Genomic DNA, 18,673 nt, shown 5'->3' with positions numbered 1-18,673 from the left:
CCGCAACCAAAAAAGGACTCTAATCTGTGTTTTCCCCGAATATCTCGCGCACTATTCGCACGGTCTCGATTCGAATCTATCGTGGACGACACTCAAACTCGGAATATTTACTCGGACTGAAATGAAAATGGCCGTTTCGCCAGCACTCGTCGCAGTTTCTGTTTGCTCGGCCGATCGGTCGTCGTCGTCATCGTCGGCGGTCAAACCACATTCCACAAATTGACAGGACCCCCGCCCGCTCGACCGGCGTCTGCTTCTAGAAGTGAACGGCCGGGCAACAACAACTCGCGTCAGATAAACAACTTTTACGCACACCAGGGCAGGGCGGATGAGTGTATGGGTGTTGTGCAGATTTGCGGGGAGGAGGGAGCGGTTGACATTAGATATGACAGGAGTCGTCAAAACAGCCAGGCTGGGCAACTGTTGATTGACGAGGTTTCGGAGTGGCCTTCGGTGTTTCGTGGGTGTGGAATGTGTTGCTGGTGAAAGTGGGCTGTCAATACCAAAGCGGGAAAAGAATTTTGAAAATTTGATTTGCATTAGCCGCGGGGAATTTCAAGGTTCATTGAATGATTGAAAGAAATTTTTAGAAAAATCCGGGGAATTTGGACGAAATTTGTTGTCAGGGTGAATTTTGTGCAAACTGTAAAGTTAATCAGATGAAAATCATGGTGCACCACTAGGTTACGAACCTCTAGTTTTGAAATAACGGTAGACTTAATTTTTTGCCGCCCAAAACAGAACTTTAACGGAAGGAGAACCTACTCCTTCTAGAATTTGAGAGCATTTAAAGCAAAGAAAACACTTAAAGGTTGTTTTTAAGTCAAAATTAGCCTCTGTAGAGACAAGGACAAGGACGCACAACAACCGGTATCCGGTCTAGGCCTGCCTTAATAAGGAAGTCCAGACATCACCCAAGGTCCACCAATTCGATATCCCTAAAAGCTGTCTGGCGTCCTGACCTACGCAATCGCTCCATCTTAGGCAAGGTCTCCCTCGTCTTCTTTTTCTACCGTAGATATTGCCCTTATAGACTCTCCGGACTAGATCATTCCCATCCATACGGATTAGTTAACCCGCCCATCGCAGCCTGTTGAGCCGGATTTTATCCACAACCTCACGATCGTGGTATCGCTCATAGATTTCGTCGTTATGTAGGCTACGGAATCGTCTATCCTCATGTAGGGGGCCAAAATTATTCGGAGGATTCTTCTCTCGAACGCAGCCAAGAGTTCGCAGTTGATGAACCCCTGAGAGGTGGCGGCGTTCGATCAACGCGTGGTCAATTTGGTTGAAAGTGGCTCCGTCCCCACTTGGCTGTTAAAATCCTCAAGTAGGATTCTGATATCATACCTGGGGCAGACTTCGAGGGTTCATTCTACTGCCTCGTATAAGCTATCCTTCTCCGACTCTGCAGTCTCCTCTGTAGGGGCGTGAACATAAATCAGGCGTTCGCATATGTTTTCAAAGCCGATAACAGAAGGTTTAATTTTTTGGCTGATTAAGAAACTTCTGCGAGCACTTGGCTTACTGGATGGCCACTATATTATATGTTGTAGCGGCTCTTCTTCAGGAAACCGGTCCCTGTCCAACGCATCTCCTGCAACGCTGTCACATCAGCCCTATATTGGTATCGACTAGCTGCCTGGCAGCCCTATCTCTGCACAGGGTGCCCACGTTCCATGAGAAAATGCGCAAATCGTTATTCCGTTGTCGTTGTGTAGTCAATCCAGTCCGAAGCTCCTTTTGTGGCTTCCTAAAAGGTAGTTTACCGTGTAGAGTTGTCATCCATCGTGGGTACCAATCCAGTTTCGCCCTGTGACCTATACTACTTTTTGGCAACCGAGATTATGAAGATATGTAAAACCAGGTCCATGTCACCTTTACCGCAGGTGAAAAAATCCGAAAGGGAGAGATCCATAAACAGATGGCAACAGCAATGAGACCAATCAGAAAGGTTGATCCCTTCCATTGGGGAGCAACTGGAGAGAAAACATGGGGAGATCAATTATAAACTCACCGGCAATGGAGGATATGGTCTATACCTGTACAGCTTTAAATTGGACACCTCACCTAATTGTCTAAACTGCTACGGGCTCCCAGAGGACCCAGCCCACGTATTCTTCCAATGTCCTAGGTTTATGAAAGAGAGGAGGAACCTAGAGAAAGCTCTGGGTGAAAGGTTATCACCAGGAACTTTGTCCGGAGAATGGTAACTTGCCAGGAGGATTGGGATGCGATCAATTCCATGATCGCAGTAATTCAGGATAAACTGCGAAAAGCAGAAGAAATGAGGAAAGCCCGGCTACGAACCCCGCGGGTAGACAGAAGGAGACCTAGCTAAAGTAAGCTAACTCCACCTCGTGATGTAATACCTAAAGGTGGTTTCACGGGGTAGGGAGAAGTCGGGGGTCCTTTTAGTGGGTAAAAATCCCACACTGTGGTGTGCCTAGGACAGAGTCTTTTGAAGATTTGCACCTCCTTAAAAAAAAAAGTGTCTTTCGACTTTTTAAGAAAAAAATAGGCCCCTATGATGCACGTCTGATAGATTCGCTGGGATTTTCAGTTGTTTGGAATAGTCCATCTAGGACCACTTCCTGGTAGTCTTGAATTACACTTTTTCACGTAGTCCTTGTATTGCTGTCAATATTTATGCCTGTAGCAAATGCTGAAGACTTCTCTGATCTGCTTCCTAAGGTTTGACAGATTTTCATTCCACCAGGGAGGCAATGTGTTTTCATCATATTTGGAAGAGAATGAGACTTTAAAGGCGGCAAGTTCCATTTTTACTGAGTAGAAAAGGTTCAGTGTTCACCTGGGGTTCTTCCTTCTTGATGACCACCCATTCGTCCAAGGGAATCCTGGAGTTTAACGGACGTAGGGATTAGGCAAGCTTGTTCTTATCCATGCGAATCATCGGCAACCTGATGAGAGCTACCGGTCTTCTGTGTACCTCATCATATAGGGTTATCTTGAATTTGACGCCTTTTTAGACGTTGCTGATTATTGCGACGCCTAAACCGCAAAACTCCCCGCAGACTTGGTCGTCATATGCTTTGATATGGAACCCACGGACCACCTAAGTGGAATCAAAGCAGATGGGGCATCACCTCGGTTTCCCTTGTCGTTCAGGAGATTATCGATGCCATCTCTGGCAATCTGGCTTCAACATTGGTCTACACTTCTACAGTTTGCCGTTGACAGAAATATTATCGGCCAGCACCACCCGTAAGTAACTTTCAAATACATCGAAGAGGTCTTTCGCAGTGCCTGCCTCAACAGCCGGCCGCTGCTTGTTCTCTCTTTGCAGAGGTACCGATTATCTCATCCTGCGATCGATTATTTGGTGGTATTTACCGATGTCCATCACAGTCATGGTCTTATTTGCAGCTTCAGAGTCCGAATACTAGAGACCAAGCTCCCCAGAGATCGCCAGGGGTCGTCAGCGGCCTATAACGGATCACTTACGATACGGAGTGTGACGTCCCCGAGGTGCCCGAGTAAGTAGTTCTGTCCACCTCGCTCCTAGGTAGTAGCCTTGAGAAAGCCTCTCGGTGAAGAGCAAACCTCGAATGACCGGTATACATTGGGACACAGTGGGGGAATCCCAACCATCGACAACTCTCTGTCGATGTCGATGGGGTGATGTAAGCCTAGCTCTGCCAAAGGGCTAGTTGTGATGTGTATCAGGAGCCGGCCTCCTCGGGACCCTGGTCGGGTAGTGTGCATTGAACCGGTGTTATTAGACCACGTTGCTCCGAGCGCGCGCTGATCTGTCCGTGAATTCCGGGATCAGCTAGGCGTAGGTGAAGCCTCAGGGAACTGGTGTAGGGGCTGTGTCCCCGAGACTATACCCGCTCCCTTATACACGATGCGCTGCTGAATTTTCCATGGAGAATAAATCTAAACAAATAAAAAAATCGAAGGAACAGCAGGGAAGAAGGAAAAGTCGAGTGCTTTTCGGCGCAGCACCAAAATGCGTCGTTCATCGCAGTGATAAGCGAAAGAGGCAGCGAGGGCTGAAATACCCGATGTGACAAAAAAGAGGAAGCCTTACCACGTTGCATGGCTGTTGGTGCGGAGGCAGCAACTCCAATATCCTGTAGTGCGCCTGTTCTGAAAAAAAGCGCTAGCCCTGAGCAGGTGGGTTCGGAGACGAAATGAGTAGGATTGCAGTCGACCATCCTAGCTAGAGCCGGAAATGTGCAGCAGTGGTGAAACGTCGGCAACGTTTCTCTAGAAGAACATGAGCAAAGGTGTCGAAAACGGGTTGATGGAACTTGAGGAACTACTGGACAGCATCTCCCTTTATAGACGAACATGGAGAGCAGCGGAAGATGATTGAAAAGCAGAAACATCCGCAATTCCCGCTGAGAACACTACTTGCGCCAAACGGACCGCAGATAGCGTACTGCACACGAACTGGGGATAAAACGGAAAGAGGAGACTTTATCAAAGTAGTTTCCAGGACCCAAAAAAAAAGAAGGCGAAGAAGGGCAAAAGAAAGAACTGACTACGCCGCTAGAGATCTGTTCAAAGTCAAGGAGCTCATTAAGCCGACGGAAGGTAAGGCTGAAGGCTGAAGGATGAAACCCGAAAACAACGGAGCAGAGGTGTCTTCCATATGGAAAACGAAGGGTGGCGGAGTCCTCGTCGAATTAGGCCCGAAGACGACTGTGAAGCGGTCAAGGGGTTATTGGGGGAGAAGGCTCTTGTTTCTAGTCTAGATCCTATTTGCTCTTAAGAAATCCGATATCTTGACTGCCTCACAGAAAAGATGGAAGTGGAGGACGCGATAAAGCGCGAATGTCCAGAGGTAACCAATGCCCGAGAAGGTTTCACCTCCGGCTTTCACGCCGGCTTGACGCTCTGGAGAACGCTATTTCGAGCATGGACGGGCAAATCCTACTGGGCGGTAATTTTAATGCTATGGCCCTTGAATGGGGCATGTCTCAGCCAGACTCCAGAGGGAAACAGATTCTGGAAATGGCGGCGAGAACCGGCTAATAGTTTTAAACACCGGATCCACGCCAACTTTTCGGCACCCAGGCTGCGAAGAAAGCATCCTTGGACGAGTGGCGAGTCCTGGAAGACTTTTCGGCAAGTGATCACCAGTGTATCGCGTTCGACGACGACGGCGTGCACCAACCCGACGCTCCTCCTGCCTGTGGAAAGTCGCGAGGGTGAACACCGGGAAGTTCGAAGCTCTTGGAGCAGGCGGAGTCGCGTTGGAGGGTGGCAGCGTTGCAGTTGACACTGTCGCAAATTCACTGATTAACCTGATAACGACAGCATGTGAGTCTTCCATGTCGGAGGAGCACCAGCCGTGACAAACCTTCTATGTACTGGTGGACGGCAGAAATTGCCGATCTATTGAGGGAGTGTCATAAGCTTCGCCGTTTGGCACGTTTAAACGCGAGCGAGGAGGCATGCGCCATGAGGGCAAAGTATAGATCAGCAAAAAGGAGACTCCGTAGCGCGACAAATAAAAGCAAAGTTCGCGACTGGCAGAATGTGCTCAACGAGGTGAATGGGGACCCGTGGGGTTGGGGCTCTGCGGAAGCACTACATGCTAAGTACCGACCAATTGGGCCGCATTGTACGGGCATTATTCCCCAGACATCTTGTACGGGTTAATGTCAACAGCGGGGAAAGCGTCGAGGATTGCCCCTTTTTCACAATGAGAAAGCTCGAAGAAGCGGTTCTCACCATGAAAAACAAGAAGGCGCCAGGTCCTGATGGTATCTTGGCGGAAGTTTACAAACTGGTGTTCCGCCAACGACGAGATTTGCTGTTTGGGGCGTTTAACGCTTGCTTAAAGGCGGGCTTTTTTTCTGGTCGCTGGAAGGTGGGCCTTGAGTCGACTAATGGCGAATGTTGGGGGCCCTATATCTACTAGGAGGCGTCTCCTTATGGGAGCAATGCAATCGGTTCTGCTCTATGGCGTGGAGTTATGGGCTGAGGCCCTTGACAAGGAGGTGCATCGTAAGCGCCTTGTTCAAGTGCAAAGAGCAAGTGCTTTGCGTATGGCGTCTGCTTATCCCACTGTCTCCGAACCGGCCATGATGATGATCGCCGGAGTGATCCCCGTTGCCCTCCGGGAGGAGGGACAAGAATTTCCCTGAACTAACAACTCCCTTCCCGCTAGTGAAAGGGATTCGTTGACTTGCAAGGCTTCCAAAGCCGGGAGAGCGTAGTAATGTGACAAACGTTTCCAGGTTAGTTGGTAGACCGATGACTTACTGAAAATAGTTTAATAGTTGACTCGGTAGAGGCCTACCCCAAGGAACACAAGGAGACTTTAGGGAGGAATTCAGACACCAAAAACTACAACAACAGTTCTAACGCTCTTTTTATTCAAAATTCACTAAACCTAAAAATCAATTCTCTAAACTCTTCGTTCCGCCCTTCGCTGCCTCCTTCTGATCCACAATGACTTGCTTCAGGAGCTCCTTCTTCGACTCAAAATAGTCACGATACCACAATATGTGTTCCTTCTTCTCCTGAGCCGTTATATAAGGATTCTTCGACAATCCCACACAGACTAACTCCATAAAATGTCGCACGGGTCCCCGCTCCGGACACCATCCCTCCAAATGCTGTTCCAGGAAAATATGCTCGGTGAAATCGACTTTCGCCTCCTCATCAAGTCCTTGCTCATTATCGATTGGGAACTTCCAGATCTTCCCCTGCTCCGTCCAAAGAATCATTTTTTCGAAATAGTTCGCGGGCGGATGGACGACCGCAAGCTTCAACTCGCGTTTGTAGAGATGATCCCATGTTTCGAGGATGTCCGGGCTGTCGCGGAGTGACTCTGGGTTCTTGAAAATCCCTAGACGGTCACCGAATAAGTTTACAGTTCCGGCTGAGGGGACCGGCTGGGTTGGACGTGGACGACGGGGTCGTTGGTGCGTTTCGGGACGGACTTCTGTTCGCGTTTGTTGGTCTCGTCGCGATGCAATCGCCTTGCGGACGAACTCACCCCGAGTGGGAGCCGGCGCGGGTTTTTTCGATCTGTCCACCTTCATGCCGACAATAAGGTCGCTGAAATGGTAGAAAACTTGGTTTAGATATTGACTTCGAAGGACATGAGGGCGTTATGTACCTCAGCGACAATTCGCCGCCTTCTCCATCTTTTCCCTTCGGAGCCTTGCCATCGTCTTTTTGGTTCAAAAGCTTCGAGAGTAACTCAGCCTCCGTCTGCCTGGTTTTGTCCCCGACAAGCTCAGCCACTTTTTTGGCGGCTTCAACAATATTTTCAGGTTTTTCATCGTCATGTTTTGTTTTCGATGCTTTTTTATGCTTCTTCGGGGTTGCTTGCGGGATTTTCACCTGGTTGGAAAGCGGCAGGTGTTCTTCGGTGCTCATACTGGCCAGGAGACGATTCAGGCGATCCGCTGCAGATTCAGACTTACCCTCTTTTGGCTTTTGTTCCTTTTCAGATGCTTTCTTCGGTTTTTCGCTGGATTTACCATCATCGGACGGGGGCTGTCCATCGCTTGAAAATTGAGCCAGTTGAGCTGGTCGACGGAGTAGTCTGAGGAGAAATAGTTGTTGTCAGAGGAAAGTGAGTTATGTTGCATGAAGATTGTGCTATTTATGTCCCGTGGGCTTACCGAAGTGTGCCTGGACGAGTGATTTTTGTTAAAAACATTTTAATCCGCAAATTTGATCACATCTGCCCGCGGAGGTTATGCTGAACTTGACATTATTCGCTGTCAAAACAGAGTCGTGACATAATGTCCCAATTGGAGGGGTTAAAAGGTAGTGGTTCGCTGCAGTCACACGATTACCAATAATTGCATCTACATCCGTTTTAAAAGCTTTAAATTAATTACTCTGGCCTTCATTTTGAATTCAAAATTGCTCCCCTTTTACGAAAACCCAATATTAGGCCATCAAAACGATATTATCGCATTCAATTCAAATTGAAAATCATAGTCCATTCCAATTTTGAAACCCAGAAACATCTCGTCCGTAGCAACATTTCCCCAGCACTCTCCATTCTACCCCCACAAGAAGAAGACTCACTGCCTGTTGCCGGGTTCTTTGACACTTCTTCCCATCCCTTCTAGCCCATTCGCAGTGCATTGGCAATCCGTTATCGCGTGGTTTTCCGTTGATCCTTGCAGTTTTTCCTCTGAAATTATGGCGTCAGTCGATGAAAATAACGGTACAGCACCAGAACAAAAGGAAATAAATGTTCCCGAGGAGCAAATCGCGGATCAATTGTCCGAAAACAAGGAAAGTGGTTGCAAGTCGGCAGAGTATTCCTACACAGAACGTGGTCTGTTTACTTCGGAAATTTTCAAAGTTGAAGTGAGAAATTTGCCATTTTTTGGTATTGCGGTAAGTAATTGAGCCTTGTCTGATGTTTGGTGTGAATTTAACAAATTTGTTCTGTTGGGGTTGCAGGAATTGAAGAAACTCTTGTTGAAGAATTTCGGGTTGGAAGTTTGCAAGATCAAGTCACCAAAGAGGCGGGAATTCGCGTATTTGTGCTTCCGCAGTCAGGAGGACGTGGATAAGGCGATTAAAGGGTTAACCGGATTCCAGTGGAAGCGTCATACTCTTAAGGCATCGGTAAGTAGGAAAGAAACCTTTATTTTGTCTATTCTTTCTCGAAATCGCACTAGTATTCCGTGGATTCCCAGTGGGAATTTAGTTTTATGCAACTGTTCCTTGGGGGCCCAATTTTCCGTACCATCCAAAGCAAGCATTTCTCGTGATCCCATTCGATTTGAAATGTTGAATTCTGAAATTCTGTCCTAGTTTGCATTTTCCACTTCTCCCAGATTTCTCCAAAAAAACCCAAAATTTGAAGACTTGTCTCGATGAGGAAATTGAACAGAGGATGGCCCTCGATACTTTGGAGAAAGTGTGGAGCTTACAGTTCCTGCGTATTTAATAATCTCCGAAAAAATCCCTTTTTCCCTATCAGCTTCGAGGGCAAATTAGCATCAGCGCGAGGTATCCTTAAATTAGGATTAAAAGCGGGACCCTCAGTAACGGGAAGACCGAGGGTTACGGTAGTATGTAGACCGTTGCCTTCAACCTCTACTTTTACCGTTATATTTTCGACCGATTCAGCGACATAGGACTAGCATTTAACGTTGGAAAATGTGGGAAGTGTTAACCGTTTGTAACTTTTATGAAAATTCGTCCTGAATGTCGCAGGGACTTGGTCTAGCTTAGGAGATTTCCGCATACAGAACGTTGCTTTCATTATTTATTGGAGCCTTAAAGTTTCCATCGTGTAAGGTCTCTAGAAAGTATTGGTGAAGCTTGTCTCCTTATACAATTAGGGATTGCAAGAGGATAGTGAGTGAATTCAGGGGATTGAGCTAGGTAAATGCAGGGGCAGAATATACGCCCACCTGCCCCGACTTTAATTTGGGCACGGCCTTTACTGTAGTAAGCTCAAAAATCTGGTCTCTCTACGGTCGCCTCTTTTGTCGAGGACCAGGTCGCCAGAAAGTCGATGGTTTTCCTCGTACATCAGCTCAGCGGGGCTGGCAGCAAACTCTTCACGGCCAAGCAGAACAAAAGGCGACCCCTGCAACCATAAGAGTTCGCTGTGAACCGCGAAATCATTCAAATGTGCGCTGGGTTGCTCCTGTGACATTCGTGATATTCTGCGACGTAACAATTTAACTATCACTCCACAATCCGATAACGGTGGTGACAAAACGTGTTCATGTTTCAAAGTTGGCTTTCCTAAAGGGAGCATTGAGTTCCAAACACAAACCCAACAATAGTTTTAAAAGGGATGGGAATTCCCTATTCTACGGGGCATAAGTACAAAGACAACCCCACAATCTCTAAAGTGATATCCGTTTGGATGACGAGTCTTACTCCAAAGCAAGACAGTTTTGTTTGTTCGGCGAGGTCCAGGCAAGCTAACGATGTAAAGCTGCGTCACACCGGGGAGATGATGGGGAGGAAAGCCATGACAAAGAGAAGGAGGAGCGAAGCTGGTGTCTGATTCCAACCTCGTTTATAAAGCTGCCCAAGCCTATCCAGAGGAATCTATCATTCGCCGTGAAGAGATCAAGTAGCAAATTGAAACGCTTCACCCAACCCCGAGGTTCGTCCTGAGAGAACTTGCAACTTTGTGTTTCGTCCACGCTGCTGCTATCACAGATCGACGAGGGAGCCACGCCTTTCTTGGCCAAGAGTGCTTTACAAAAGGAAAATTCAAAGACTAATCTGCTTAGGATCTTGACGTTACGCATGTTGAGGGGCATGTCCTGAGACCAGGGCTTGACGGGGATGTTAGGGAAAATACGAAAGAAGAATTTACCTTTATCTAAGGAGGTGAGTTTGAACGCCTCATGCCATTCAGAACGAATGGTGTTACGTGTAAATTGCCAGACATCAGAAAAGGTAAAAGGAGGGGAATCGGGGTGCCTGCTCGTTTGGCAGCATCACCCGCCATTTCATTGTAATAATTTCCGCTATGTCCAGGAAACCAGAGTATGAGCACGCGCCAGGTTGCAACAGCGTGTGGGATTCTCACCCACTAAAACCATCTTTGCTTTTTCCTTTCCTGCGGGACCGCCGCAAAGCATTACTTCGCATGGTGGACTGCGCTTTAAGCGACCAAGCCTTCCGTTCTTCGCGTCCTCCTTATGCGTTCCGCTCTTCCAAGTTCTTCCTTTATTCTTTTGATTGCGGAGTTCACCGCACACCAATTTCCCTCCGATTTCAGCATTTTCCCGACGACGTTCTGCGGGCTTAGGTTGATTTTCAGGGAGTCTTCCAGACTCCTCTCGCTGAGTAAAATCGTAGACCGCGGAGCATAACATGCTCCGGATCATCAGATGTGCAATCACATTCAGGACGAAAGGGAGAATCATCCAGCCTAAATTGGTGCAGATACTTCCTGTAACCATCATGACCTGATAGGAATTACGCCGTGTCGTCGCTAGATTCACCCTTCAATACGGAGTGTAGCGACCCCCATGAGAGCCATCCCACCGTTGCCACTTTTCCAGCAACTCTCGCCTTGCTGCCTTTCGGTATTCGTCATCCTTTCTAGGTGGATTCATTTTCCTTTTCTCGTACAGGCAGCGTATCTCACTTCACAGAATGCCTATCGGGATCATCCCCGCAATAACAAACGCTGCGTCGCGTGATATTGTTCTGAAGGCGCTGCACACCCTTAGCGTCACTAAGTGGTAAGACATATGTACCCTCCTCCGATTATTCTCACACGCTAGTGCTTCCTTCCAAACTGGTGCCGCGTATAGTAGTGCGCAGCGAACCATTCCGGCCACAAGTAATTTTTGACTGTAACTTGGGCCTCCAAAGTTAGGCATCATCATCCGTGGTAATGATACGCTAGTATTTGCCGCTTTCCAACAGGCATAGTCCAGGTGAAATTGATTTTAACGTCAATCGGCACCCCCACTACACACTTCACGTCTTCAGGTTGCTCGTGACGACAATCACAGCTAGATCATTTGCGAAAGCGATTATCGTGGCCTCCTTTGGCACGGGAACGACGAGGATCCCATTGTACATCACAGTCCACAAGATAAGACCCAACACTGAGCCCTGGTGACGGTGTACTGTTTGGATCCCTCATCCGTATCGTACCAAAGGATCCTCTCCGAGAGGTAAATTTCAAGGAACTTAGTCAAATAACTAGGGACACCCGTTTTAGTCAGTAAGCTTTTTATCCACCCGGAATTGAACGCATTTTTAACGTCCAACGCCACCATCGCATAGTATTTATTAGAAGACATTGCGTCTCGAGCCAGCTTCAAAACAACGTCTGCAGAGTCGATCGTTGAGTGGGCTTGTCGAAATCGAAATTGTCGCTTCGATAGTCCATCCTTATATTCAATGATAGGGAGCAGTCTATTGTAGATTTCCCTTTCGAGCAACTTTCTTACCGTGTCGATGAGTTGAGTTTCAAATACGCCGATAAATCAGTCGGGTATGGTCTTAACAGTGAGTTTAAGAGCTCTATTGGGAACAGCATTCAGACTGGGTTCTTTGTTTTCACCAATTCCCGGCCAAATTTGCGTAAATTCCTCCTCAGTTACTGCAAGTATGGTGTAATTGTCCAACGTTTGCTTGTGTTGTATGCGCTCCCCTTTATTCGGGGGGAAGAGCGCCGTCACGATACCGAGCAGAAGATGCAGGCAGGTCAGTTGTAGTCCCTCCCTCACTTTCTTCATAACCACTCTGTACACTGTTCCCCAGGGGCTTTGGTCTGCCTCTGCGCAAAGTTCCTCGAAGCATTCTCGCTTGCTTAAGGTTCACATATACTTGCCGTTTGTCGTCGATGTTCGGTCTTCCTCTAGATCATTGGCAGACCCTTCTAGCTTGAAAACATGCATTCGGCAACTCTGCGATCTCTTCATTCCACCGAAAGTTTGAGCGCCTTTTTGCGTGGATCGGCTCGATATGCATTCCATCATTTGCTCTACCTTTTCTGTTGCCACACCACCGGGATTGTGGCCGTCCGATAACACCTCTATGAATGCATCCTCTTCAAGCCCTCGCTGCATGGCCCATATTCCATCTGAAGGAAAATTGCCTGGTGGTCGCTATGAGTATAATGCTCACTGACAAAACATGCCATTCTCCTCCCAAATGTGACACATAAGTCAGATCGACTATTGAACTCGACCCTGCCCCACGAAAGGTGGAAACATTTCCCGTATTTGCAAGCACCAAGTCTAGCTCCGCGAAAGCCGCGAGCAGGATGCATACAGCCCCTGGTGTTCGTAATACGACTGCCCCAATCCACGGGGCAGTTGATTTATATTAACCTCATTTCTTTACTGCATTCAACTCCCTCCTAAACACTGGACATTTGTTGCTGTCTGCAACGTGGCGACGCCCTTTTTAACCTCCAGGCTCAGCCTTGCACTCCCTGAACATATGACCTTCCCACCACATTTTCTGCAACTTTTTGACTTGCCACAGTCACCGGTGCATTTCGCCGCTATGTGGCCAAATTCCAGGCATCTAAAGCAGCGCCTGAGGAATACCTGCTCCTTAAGTCAGCAAACGTCCCAACCTATTTTTACTTTACCAGTCGGCAGCAGTTTGAATGCTGCTTCAGTTGGTAAGCTTATAGTAACCGTTTGCGTGCTTCCGTATGCCTTCCTCACTCCTCTGATTGCGGTATCTTGCAAGCCAAGTGGTCCGAACTGCTTTTCTAAGGTGTCGCGGATATCCTCCTTGATCGTGATTTCATCAATGTCCTTACATTGTATGACAATCTCCTGTTTTCTGGCCCGTACTTGTGCTTCTTCTCTTAAAAATTTCTCCAGCTTGCCGAGGAGCATCAAATCTTCTTTTTGGGAGCGTCTGTTTCGGCTGACGTTTTCTTCTAATTTCATCAGCTCAGGATTTGACCTTCCTGAGGATATCGGCGTAAGTCATATCACCTTTTTTGGAGACCGTAATCTTCTTTTATGTGTCGCATTTTTCTTTCATTCTGACAATGCTCCTCTACTTGGTTTTCCCACTGGGCACTTCCGTATTTATTAGCCTTCCGGGAGCCTCCCCAATTTCCTTCCTTCATCAACGTTGATTTCGGAGGAGATCGCAGGATCGTCGAGCTTCTCCTAAATGGATAAAATACTAAATCGTGCGACATTTTTCGACTAGGTGTAGTCACCCGACTATGGGCTAATGAATGACCTTTTTGTGGGGCATCTTTCCGCGTTTTTTGAACAGGCATTCTCGGGAGTGAAGGGTGTCGAAATTGAATCTTTTCCTGAACAACTTACATGCTGCTTAGTTCACTATGAAAGGCAGATTCAAATTAGCAGAGCATCATGGTTTCTGGACGAAACGTTTTCTTCAGATAGTATGCTCTGTGTCAGTCGAGTTTTCTGGTGTTAGTCAGGGAGACGGACGGAACGGATCCAGCTGAGTTGACTTTAGACACCTGAGAGCGTCTTGTTTAAGAAATGAAAATTCGAGTTACAAAATTTGTTCTCAAGAGATTGTCATTTGGAAGAGTTCGTGAACACGCCATTGCATGCGATTCTGGTATTTCTGAGTTCTAGGGAACATAATTTTATTGATTTCTTGTTTGAAAATCCTAAGTCAAGTTGTAAGTGACATAGCTTATAAATTATACGGAAAGTAAGAAATTTCCGCTAAGAAGTCTTGCTCATTTCTTTCCATCTTCTCTTGCCGTCACGAAGTCCCTGGAGAAAAAGGTATTGTCAGAGGACATTTTATGTAATACCTTATCTCCTACGATTCCAAATGCGGCTACTCTTACTTCCACTAGTCTAAGTTGTTGGATTAATTATATATCCAGGCGCTCAACATTAGTGCGGCTCTTCTATGTTGACCGCTTGGTTAAGATCCCGAAGGTTATCTAAGAGAACCAAGATCGCGTCACTATTTACCGCTGGTGCCATTCACCCAAAGCACAGATCGGAGCATCCTTTGGGATAGGGTTTGATTATAGCTTAGCTTCGAATTACCTTCTTTCTTTCCTGCTGTATAATTTGCTACAAATCCACGGATCGCTTTGCAGTAATCAGTAAAATCAGATGAGTAAGTGTGCTGGGGTAGGCTAATTGCTTATTGATATAGATAATTGCATCTTTTCTTTCTTGGATGATGTGAACATTTTTCCTATGTTGGCGAAGACTTTAAGTTTGTCCAACTCTCAGTTGAGTCCATGACCCTTAGGAACTTTGTGTCTGGGTATCATCGGAGCCATGGGCACGACATCCGGCGCAGTTCTGAATGCATTACTCAATTGGCAGCCCTTGGATTTGTTTATTTAGAGCCCTGCAATGAGAGCAGCTCACAGACTAATTCGATTAGATCTATGGGGAAACAATGGACGTGGGGGCACAGAGCATTGGAACAGTCATTGGGAGTACCGAATCCAATTCTTACAATGTTTTTCGATTGCGGTTGAAGGGCAGGCGCATCGCAATCTGCAGTGATAGTCAAGTTTCATTGAGGGGGTTGAGTAGTCCTTTGATCACCTCGAAAATCGTTCAGAAATGCAGAAATCGTTTGAACTCTATCTCTAAATTCAATACAGTGGAACAACTCTGGGTACCTGGTCCCTGGCGTAGAGCGAAAAGAAATCACGAAGGCTTTAGCGAAAGAGGAAGGGTCAATCTCCTCCCACGTCGGGACCGGAACCAGCAATTGAATTATCAGTAGCATTGGCTAAGTCTGTCTTCAGAAACTGGGAGTAAGCTTCCCACAATGACCGGTGGCAGAGCCTCAATGCTCCTCGATACAAAGACTTTTCCTGCCAGAACCGAACTTGCGTACCGCAAAGTGTATCCTGCCGAAAAGCAGGACTTGCAGGAGTATTGAGCGCATTGTGACAGGCCATAATTGACTAGCTGTGCATATGTTCAGAATGGGAATTATTCAAGATGTGATCCACGGAGCATTTCCTATGTGAACGCCCCGCTTATGGACACATTAGGTATCAGATCTTTGGTGCCGATGTTCTCCAGTTGCAACGGGTAGCATATTAGAATATTCCGTTAGATGGGGTGGCTAGTACAATGGGCCAACACCTCATGAGTGCTCAGAAGCTGTAACTTCTACCCACACACACGCACACACATACATACATTCCTGAAAACATCGCGATCTGCGGCATCTCATGCTTCCCTGATCAGCGCATTAGCAAATTCTCTCTTATCACGGCATACACTACGCTGAACTTCTCGAGTTTTCGCTTGGTATCGGAGTTCGCCTACCATTTTAACGCCTTCCGTTTATCGGTTCATCGATGCATTTCCAAGATTCCGCAGTAAATTAGATCTTAGGGTCGTGGCCGACAACTTATGTAGCACCCGAGAAAAGAGCACTTTTGGTAACGGTCCAATGTTCATTGATAGTCTCAGGCGGGTTACTCAGTATATCTGCCGCTCGATCAGCAAGATAGCCTCCCACCGTTGGGCGCCAGGTGGGTCATACCAGTGGTCGATTTTGATCGTAAAGGACCGCAGTTCTCCAACCCTACAGAAAGTGGTAGACAAAACACGCAAGCGAATGTGATCCCTTTCGAGTTCGATGTCAGCGCCTCTCTTGCTACGCACAACCAACAGACAACTCCTAAATCTATTGCTGATCGCAAAGTGGTCGGTCTGATTGCTCCAACGATATCGGTCAGTTAAAACCCAGCTGGCTTTATGGATGGCTAAGTCCTTTGAAAATGTGCCACAAATAACGAAGCGGTGGAAGTTGCCGAAATCCACGAACTTCCCATCATTATCGTTATGGTCCCCAAGACCATGGTTTCCCATTCCCATGTCCGAGCAACGTGTTGTCAGATCCCAAGGGGGATCTCCTTAAATGCTTGCTCCTAGATAAGTTCTACCTTTTTTGGCCTCGGGTTAATGATGTTAATTCTATACAGCATGTATTAGGGAAGCTCGTAAGTTTTCGACCAAAACAGAATGTTGCTTTGTTCCTTAATAGAAAAGGCTTTGTCTTGTCATACATGAAGAGCGGAAATTCTCTATTTGTTGTGGGGAGAACTTCTTTTAAATTTGTCCTTGTACATTTCCTTTTAGGTTGCGGCAGCTTCTCCAGATCCCTTACAGAAACGCCGCCGCGAGGAAGGTGGGAAAAATGAAGTTGACGCAAAACGGCCAAAAACAGTCGCCGAGGCAACATGTCCCCTCTACGCAATGCCATATGAAGACCAGCTTAAAAAGAAATCACAAGAGATGGAAAACATTCTGGAAGAATTTGGCAAGAAACTCTACAAAATCAATCCCGACGCAAAGTCGAAATTGCCCGGTGCAGATACGAAATTCCCGTGTGAGTTCCTGGGAGTGAAAGCCTCGCCGAAAATCGATGGGTATCGGAATAAATCCGAATTTGCAATTGGCAAAAACGCTCAAGGCGATATTGTCGTAGGTTTTCGCTTGGGTAGTTATGTGGATGGATGCGTTGAGGTGGGACCGATCCAAGATCTTCCTCACATTCCGGAAAAAATGAAGAAAGCAGCCAAAGTTTTTGAGGAGTTTGTTGGAAAGTCAAAGTTCCAAGTGTATAAACCGGAAAACCATTCGGGGCATTTTAAACAACTCGGCGTGAGGACTTCGGAAGCAAGTGATGAGATCATGCTGATAGTTGGAATCTATTCCACTAATTGTAGCGAATCAGAGCTGGTTGAATTGAAGGCAGAACTCAAGGAATTCTTCGAGAAATACGATAAGTTGGCTTTTGAGTGCACCAGTCTCTACTACCAAGACATGCAACTGCGGAAACCAGGTCAAATGGTTAATCCCGTCGAACATTTGTCTGGAACTACGCACATTTACGATGTAATTCACGGACTTAAGTTTCGAATAAGTCCATTGGCATTCTTCCAAGTGAATACTACAGCGGCTGGGGTGCTTTACAACGAAGCAATAGAGCTGGCTGCTCCTAAGCCTCATTCAACTGTTCTGGATATTTGTTGTGGTACTGGAACCATTGGATTATGTTTCGCACGCCGATGCAAACAAGTGATCGGTGTGGAAATCGTTCCAGATGCCGTGAAGGATGCGCAGTTTAACGCGCAGGAAAACAATATTGAAAATTGCAAATTTCATAGTGGAAACGCGGATGACTATATACAATCAATGATTCGTGAAGTTGTTTATGGGACGCCTAATAAAAGTGAATTGGATTTAGTTGCGATTGTTGATCCTCCACGTGATGGGCTTCGTAAGTATTTTGAAATGTTTTCTGTTAGAATTGTTTTTGGACACATACAGGGTTAGTTTCAACTCTTTTTTTTTTTCTTCCTATACTTCCTCCTTACAGACGATCGTTCTATTTGCTCGATCAGAAAAGAGACTGAACTGAAACGTCTTGTGTACTTGTCATGTAACCCACGACGAGCTGAACGAAACTGGTTGGCTCTAGGCAGACCTGAATCAAAGGCTTACAAAGGGAGTCCATTTTTACCCACAAAAGCTGTTGCTGTGGACATGTTCCCTCACACTGATCATACCGAACTAATAATCCTATTCGAACGTGTTGAAGATGAGAAGGCTGAAGGATCTAGCAGTGACGTGACAACTGATCCAACTGAACAGAAAAATAGCGACAAAATGGAAGAAAGCTCTGACAAAGATGAGACTGCCGCAAACAATTCAGGATGAGTTCTTTGTTGATGGGATGAGTTCTGCAGGCCCCGTTTCATCGGTGTTTTTCAAGTTTTTTCTAGTGTAAGGATAAATTAGGTGAGGTTAGTATATGTGACGTGTAATGTAAAAAAGATATGAAACTAGACTTGTTATTGTTGTTAATGGTTAGACGTTAGACATCAGGCCATCAATTGAACTCATATTGATAATAATCAGGCGGGCGTCATATTGTCACGCCAGATTTTTGGTAAACGTCAAGTCGAATACGAGGTATCCAGTTGTAAAGTGAGACTGGATGTGAAGTATCTGAAAGCACCTAAATTTAAGTAAAGAGTTCATATTTTTTTTGAGAATTGCGGGGTCCTAAGTCCGTATCAACTTGATGCCGGAACGGACCAAATAGAGAGCAACTTACTCCCCCTTTTTGTTGGTCCACGGACCCCTCGTTTAGGGCTTAGCATCCAAACTTTCAAAATATTAGGCAATGACGGCTTTAAGGTTTCTTACCAGAACAGAGGAAAATCGGCAGACGCTGCCTCACCTCTGCCCTGGGAGTAGCATGATCG

General features: G+C 46.6%; 2 protein-coding genes across 2 annotated transcripts; one reads left to right on the top strand and one right to left on the bottom strand.

Moving 5' to 3' along the window:
- Positions 1–6,334: 6,334 nt before the first annotated feature.
- Positions 6,335–7,754, bottom strand: LOC119648116 (28S ribosomal protein S31, mitochondrial). The gene is made up of 3 exons (XM_038049638.1): positions 7,617–7,754; positions 7,106–7,537; positions 6,335–7,044 (listed from the first exon to the last, which is right to left on the bottom strand). Exons 1-3 carry the CDS (start codon positions 7,652–7,654, stop codon positions 6,381–6,383), a joined length of 1,134 nt encoding a protein of 377 aa, XP_037905566.1. The 5' UTR covers positions 7,655–7,754; the 3' UTR covers positions 6,335–6,380.
- A 270-nt stretch (positions 7,755–8,024) lies between these two features.
- On the top strand, positions 8,025–18,453 carry LOC119648019 (tRNA (uracil-5-)-methyltransferase homolog A). The gene is made up of 4 exons (XM_038049428.1): positions 8,025–8,349; positions 8,416–8,583; positions 16,539–17,682; positions 17,782–18,453. Exons 1-4 carry the CDS (start codon positions 8,149–8,151, stop codon positions 18,120–18,122), a joined length of 1,854 nt encoding a protein of 617 aa, XP_037905356.1. The 5' UTR covers positions 8,025–8,148; the 3' UTR covers positions 18,123–18,453.
- The last annotated feature ends 220 nt before the right edge of the window (positions 18,454–18,673 follow it).

Source organism: Hermetia illucens, chromosome 2 (genome assembly GCF_905115235.1).
Source record: "Hermetia illucens chromosome 2, iHerIll2.2.curated.20191125, whole genome shotgun sequence".
Taxonomy (NCBI): domain Eukaryota; kingdom Metazoa; phylum Arthropoda; class Insecta; order Diptera; family Stratiomyidae; genus Hermetia; species Hermetia illucens.
The sequence above is the reverse complement of the archived record's forward strand: the minus strand, read 5'-3'. Positions and strand labels throughout refer to the sequence as shown.